The sequence below is a fragment of the Poromitra crassiceps genome (assembly GCF_964638095.1).
Source record: "Poromitra crassiceps genome assembly, chromosome: 14".
NCBI classification, from domain to species: domain Eukaryota; kingdom Metazoa; phylum Chordata; class Actinopteri; order Beryciformes; family Melamphaidae; genus Poromitra; species Poromitra crassiceps.
The window spans coordinates 22,796,502-22,803,352 of NC_139633.1; the positions used below are offsets into that span (position 1 = coordinate 22,796,502).

A 6,851-nucleotide genomic window follows, 5' to 3' on the forward strand; every position below is an offset into this window, starting at 1 on the left:
ATTGGAGCAACTCCTCCATACACTGTCCTCCTCGGGGGCGTTTGTTTCCCCTCACTGGGGCAGATTGGAGTCATGCTCGCTGACTCATGCAGGGTGGGTGAATGTCTATGCAGGGTGTGGTGGGTGAGGGTTCCTCCTGGCGCTTGCGGCTGCCAGTGGGGGAAAGCGTCTAATTTGACTCAAATTGCATATAATGCAAATGAATGGGTAGTAAGTTTTGATTATGATCACTGTTGAAACACATTCAAACCCTGCTGCTGCTGATGCTCTAGGCCACATGGGAGTCCCCCTATCATAAACAAACTGCTATTTAGTGGTGCAACATGCAATTTCATAGTGTATTTTCAGAAGATTATCAGCAGGTCAAATCAAAACCATCTTCATTCTGATGTATTTATTTTTGATATCTTAAAAAAATATCTTATATCATAAAGAGGTTAGGACAAACCCTTCAGTCACTGCAACAGGAAAGAAAGAAACTGATACTTCCAACACATATGCGTGTGTGTGTGTGTGTGTGTGTGTGTGTGTGTGTGTGTGTGTGTGTGTGTGTGTGTGTGTGTGTGTGTGTGTGCACGCACAGAGAGAGGAGAGAGACTGCAGGGAGAGGGAGAGGAGAGGGAGAGACACCGAGGGAGAGAAAGATAGGGGGAGAGAGACTGTGGGAGAGGGAGAGAGAGGAGAGGGAGAGACAGAGAGGGAGAGAGAGACTGTGGGAGAGGGAGAGAGGAGAGGAGAGAGGAGAGGAGAGGGAGAGAGAGAGAGAGAGGAGAGGGAGAGACAGAGGGGGAAAGACTGAGGGACAGAGAGGGGGAGAGAGACTGAGGGAGAGAGAGAGGGAGGCATTGTGCAGCCGCCAAAAGGGCAGGCAAGGCCACACAGCAGCCGAGCTGCGAATGCGAGCTGCAGGGCCAGCTCGGCGAGCTGCAGGACCGGCGGCCAAGCTAGCGAGCCCGCGCAGCGCGCGAGATGGCTAGTAATGATACAACAGCTGAAACCACCTCAAGTTTCCCTTCTTCCTCCGCCAATGTGCGCACCAGATGTAGCCTACTAATCCTGCTGGAATTGAATGAATCTGCTGATGCAGGCACAATAGCTCAACAGATTATGAAATGTTAGTGGGCCGGGGATCGTGCGTGTGCGTAGGTGTGCGCGCACGCGTTGCGTGTGTGTGTGTGTGTGTGTGTGTGTGTGTGTGTGTGTGTGTGTGTGTGTGTGTGTGTGTGTGTGTGTGTGTGTGTGTGTGTGTGTGTGTGTGTGTGTGTGTGTGTGTGTGTGTGTGCGTGTATGTGTGTGTGTGCGTGTGTGCGTGTGTGTGTGTGTGTGTGTGTGTGTGTGTGTGTGTGTGTGTGTGTGTGTGTGTGTGTGTGTGTGTGTGTGTGTGTGTGTGTGTGTGTGTGTGTGCGTGCGTGCGTGCGTGCGTGTGCGTGTCAGAGGCTGTGAGGTTCCCTGGCGCTGTCTCCTAAAATGAAAACAAAAAAAAAAAACTCGCCCAAAAACTGTTTCTCTCCCTCTTCCTAAAACTGTGTCCGTTTCCAAAGAACCCGCTGCGGCTGAAGTTCATCACCTTGCTTGTTTGCAGTTAACCGACTAATGCGACTATCAGTCTCCGCTGAGATTGATTGACGACTTAATTGGTCCCCTGAGGGTCTGTTTTTTTATACGTGCTTTCCGTGTGCTGTCTGGTAGGCTAGGCTATTATACACCTGCCTGCCAAGCTCCAGCGCTGATGGGCGCGGCTGGGACCTAAGCCCAAATCTCTGTTATGACTTGCCTGGGAAAGTTGAGCGAAAAGGCACAAAAAGAAAGAGGAGGACTATTAGGGACATCCCACTTACCGCGCGTCAACTTCACACACACGATCCCCCCTGTGGACGGGAACAGTCGGTCCATCTCCGGGATCAGGGTTTGATTGATTCTTACATCGACTTGGCTGAAGGTATGGATTTTCTCCTTGATTACGCTTTTTTTTGGGAGTAGTAGACATGTGCGCTGTGCGTATGTGGCGCAGCTGTGCAGCTATTAAAGGAGACCCCTTGCACAATAGTTTTTTATGCTGGATGTTGCGGATGTTGCTTCACCTGGTGGTCGCTGCACCTTTTGACCTGCACTGAGTTTGGTGGTGGCGGGCTGGCGTGCCATCAGGCGTTTTCATCTGCACCTGGGCTGACCGCTTTGATGGAATTGGCAGTTGTAGGCTTCCTTAATAGCGAAAAATCGCCATAACAGCTCTTATCATACAGGGACTTGCAGAGTGGAACTAAATGGTGAGTTTATAGTATAATTGTCTCTCCTGCATGTGGAATAATGCAAGAATTGTTATCGGGATGATAGCACAGGCTACCTCAGGAGAAAAATAACACCATTAATTAATTATGAGGTTCCACAGATAGTTATATAGGCCTACTATTTACTATTTTTTCGTTGGAGGTAGGCTAAGCATTCAAAATCGTTTTTTATTTTAATTTGAAGTGTTGGTGTTTATAACCGGTAATAGACTGTTCATAATCATAATTATGTGGCAGTGTGGCTTTAACATTGATAAGTTGTGCAAATAGAGTGACTTTGATCATCATAAAAAAAAACGGAGAAAAACCCTACATCTGGCTTTGCAAATGTTTCTGCCTTTTCCCCCAAACAAATGTTGCTGTGAAGTCTCCACGATGCAGCACATGCTGTTGATTTAAAGGTCTTCAGCTGAAGGGTGTGGTGATGAGAAGATGGTCTTTTGTGCTTTCAGACCAGCGTAGCCTACAGTGAGCCTTCTTTTGTTACATGGCTTTCATAGACACAAAGTGAATCCTAACTCTATTGAAATCTATAGTGTCACTTTCTGATGATGGTGCTTTATAAGCCTCTAGGGCCTTTCTTGTGGTGCCTGCTGCCATTCAAATCAGATTTCAATGTGTCTAGAAAGTTCTTCTTCTTCTTCTTCTTCTTCTTCTTCTTCTTCTTCTTCTTCTTCTTCTTCTTCTTCTTCTTTATTTTTAAAAACAGGCTGTGAGAGCTGAATGTGGTGTTTTACCTGATCTACTGTATCTGAGGCCTATAGTTTGCTGCTTCTGTCAAGGTGGGGAGAAGGTTATTACGGGAAGAACTGTACATTGTACATGGCACTGATGGCAGCACTTGTGTCATTTATTTAAACTTTCATTAAGCATGTTTTGAATCAAATTGTTTGATCTCCTCTTGGGTGTTGTTGTGGCATGTAAACGTGGCCTCAGTTACAGTATGCGATTAGGGAAATTTGATTTTCGTGTGTGCCTCCAGGCGTGTGAATTTCAAAAAAATGAAATATACATGCTCCGACACAATGTGGCTACTCACATTCACATCCCACATCCTGGGTTATTGCTGGCATATCTCCTTTGACCTTGAAATGTCTCGCAGAAGCATATTTAACCAAAGTTATTAAGTGGCACTGGCACAGTATTAATGTCCATGCCCAACATTTGATCACCTCAGCAGATAATATGGAATGGACGATTTAACAAGACAGAGACACTACTCAGGAGAGATGTCAGGAGGAGGACATGGTGAGACTTTTGAATGAATCTCTATAGTTCAAACCATTAGATGCTTAATATCACCGGAATCCCTCAAAGATCCATATAACCCTGTGTTAAGTTTTCAGATGACCTTTCCAAATTCAAAATATGTGAAGACCATACATTTGAGTTTTCCATGCTTTTTAATAGTTCAATAAAACACTCTAAACATTCACACAAGAAGTGATATGGATTGGCTGTGCAAATGCAAGCCCAAACAAGGGTGATTCTTCGTTTGAATGATTATTGCCATGTTGATTGGTGTAACTATACACAGGGTCATTTGTGTTCAAAGACCTGAGGTTTCTGGTTGTTGCATGATGTGGCGTTGGTTTACTGTCATTGCAGTCAAATCCCACAGAATGTGTGAGGCCGTATAAACCCGATGCATTTCTTCGATGCGTATGATTGCAGTCTTTTCTTGGGCGTTTGCTTTGGTCTCTCTTTTTTCGGGCTTACTGTCACTAACAACAAGGCATGCCCTCACTAGTCTGGCTGGCACTCCGTCCATATTAAATCCAAATTAGTAGTTCCAGCACGCCTTCTGCCCCAGTGTTGGTCTTCTTCCACTTCTTCCTCCAGTGTCTGTGACAGTCATAATAATCATATGTGATATAGGACAAGTCAACTTAGCCTAAGTGCTTTGACACGTGGCTGGATGGAGAGGTCATGAACGTTTATGATTATATGTTTAGCACTGACTGATGCTATTATACTAACATATAAACCCGATAAACATATAATCAGCCTCTCTGTGCTCGTCTGTCTTCCCTTGTTTTCAGCCCTATTGTTTTATATGTCACTGTTGAAGGGAGATGGAAGTGGAATGGAACTTCCACCATCTATAACTGAATCAAATAAAAGAGAGTTGAACTGTAGATTGAGTGCAAGAGGCCTCCTAGTGGATGCATCGTGTTACTAATATCAATTACATGCTAACTAACCTACTGCATCATAAGCGATGAGAGATGACATACCCATACTATGCCAATAATGCACAAGGTGTCACATACATGCATTGGGCGGCTGATTTCTGATTTAAGTGAGGGAATGCCTAACATGCTGTTTAGTGGTAAAAACAGTCAATGGTCATTTTTGCTGTCACACCCATTATGTATACTTAAGAAATGTGTATACTCATTTAAGAAAAGAGAGCGTGTGGATTGTTATTGCAGCTACTTATCCAATATATTATTTTGCAGAAAATCATCACTGTTCATTTAACTCTGAGAGTGTAAACGTCATCAACACAATGACAGTGTGATTATCCATGAGTAATGTGTCAACCCCTGTCCTAAAATGACTAAACAGATACTTGTCTGTTGTGTGTTTTGTGTGTGTGTGTGTGTGTGTGTGTGTGTGTGTGTGTGTGTGTGTGTGTGTGTGTGTGTGTGTGTGTTTTTACATGAGATTCCAGTATAAGCCCCTATCCTATAGGGTTTAAATCTCACTTACACAATTTGTTTCACTTTTGTTTCCCCCCATTTCATTACACTTGAACTTGAACTTGAGCTTGCTTGACTGACTAAATTCAACGGAGTTATCACTGATTTAGTGTCGTGAGTGTAAAGATCAAGGCAAGAATGCATATGTGTTTATAAGTCCACACCCAACCGATTTATTTTAACACTTTCAGATGGTGTCAAACACTCACGCCAAAGCCATATTAGCTATGTGAATGAACAAACAACTCTTTTATCAACGCTTGTCATCTCCAAATAATTGTCACTGAAAAATCTAAACACTTATTAACACTGTAAAAACCTCTCTGGATTATATGACTGAACATTCTGTAGTAGATCACAGCTAGTAATATTCTTTCTTTTTGGATTCCATCAGTGGTGACAGAAACTATAACTACAACAAGACTCACATCTCTACCACCAAGTGAGTGTCTCTCCTTACCACAGTCATGTATATGCACACTTTAATTATTTGAATGATCCTTAGATATACCAAAATAATTATAGTGAGCAATTGTAAAGGAGGTACCCCATGAGTAACACACTGTAAAGGAGGTACCCATGATGAGTAACACACTCTCCTTGTTTTGCTCTGTGTCTTTTCGTTGCTAGAGGGAACAAGTGGCTCAAATCACAGGAATATGTCCAGCAGTGCTGGCGGGCTGGGCTTGGAGAAGAATGTCTTAAACCAGAACAGCAGTGGAAGTTATTTCACCTCATGTGAGAGGAACCATTAAACTCGTGATCTTTGAATTGGGTTCTAGGGATCTGCGATCTGTCGTCAGAGTCACTCTGAGATACTGAACATTATCGTTTTCGCATCCCGTAGAGGAAAAACACATGCAACGTTTTAGATTTTGTTTTTGTCTGCTTAAATGGACATTTTTCAAACGTGCAAATTCATCCACATTGAACTACTGCCTAAACAAAGCATCAGATTTATCCTGATTATTCAAAGATCACAGACTTTTATGATTTGATGTCATGACGCTTATGATGAATGATGATGACTCCTCTGTGTGTGCATGCATTTTAGTGCTTCAGGGTAACGACCGGTGTGTATCGCCCCTGCTACAGCCTCTGTAGGTGTGAACGCCAGGAGCTACAGCTCCTCCTCGGGGGTCTTCCTCGGAGGAGGAGGGGACTCCTTGGGAGGAGGCGATGGAGCGGGGAGCTTGGAGAGGAGAGGGCTACGGAAGCGGAGGCGGAGGCGGAGGCAGTTATCTGGTGAGCTCGGTGTCAAAGGTCAAGTCCAGCTCGTCAGGGGGAGGCAGGAGGAACACAGAGCTCGGCCTCCTCTGGCGGCGCGTCGCCAGCTTTCCGGGACAGGAAGAACATATCGAGCCGCTCGGGAGGCTATGATGGTGGGTTTGGATCCTGCCAAGCCCAGTCAAATAAAGAGAGTTGTTGGCATCACGGTGCCAGAAACAACAGGCAGAAAGTGTTGAACACGGGGGTGTAGTTCTCACCTCGCTCAACTACTGTGTTTGTGTTTCCTTGTAGGAAGTTCCAGCGCCAACTCCTCTCCAGAATTTACTCGCAAAGATTATGGAAACTATTGTAAGTAAGAAAAACAGCATGTGATTATGTACTTTGTAACTGCAGCACTTTCTGTCAACTGTCTGTGTTTACATACGGTTTTGTGTGTGTGTGTGTGTTGTGTGTGTGTGTGTGTGTGTGTGTTGTATGTGTGTGTGTGTGTGTGTTGTATGTGTGTGTGTGTGTGTGTGTGTGTGTGTGTGTGTGTGTCGTGCGTGCGTGCGTGCGTGCGTGCGTGTGTGCGTGGTCGTTTCAGGCTCCAGTACAGCCAGAGGAAGGAGCGACAGCAGAGGTATGGCTT

General features: G+C 44.7%; 1 protein-coding gene across 1 annotated transcript in view; it reads left to right on the forward strand.

The window, feature by feature from the left end:
• The first annotated feature begins 1,876 nt into the window (after positions 1-1,876).
• The window catches only part of col17a1b (collagen, type XVII, alpha 1b), a 29,492-nt gene continuing 24,517 nt past the window's right edge, over positions 1,877-6,851 (forward strand). The window contains 9 exon segments of the mRNA XM_083650675.1: positions 1,877-1,939; positions 3,466-3,536; positions 5,388-5,435; positions 5,624-5,731; positions 6,089-6,188; positions 6,190-6,289; positions 6,291-6,375; positions 6,515-6,571; positions 6,807-6,842. Coding sequence (XP_083506801.1) covers positions 3,479-3,536; positions 5,388-5,435; positions 5,624-5,731; positions 6,089-6,188; positions 6,190-6,289; positions 6,291-6,375; positions 6,515-6,571; positions 6,807-6,842 — 592 coding nt within the window. The 5' untranslated portion in view covers positions 1,877-1,939; positions 3,466-3,478.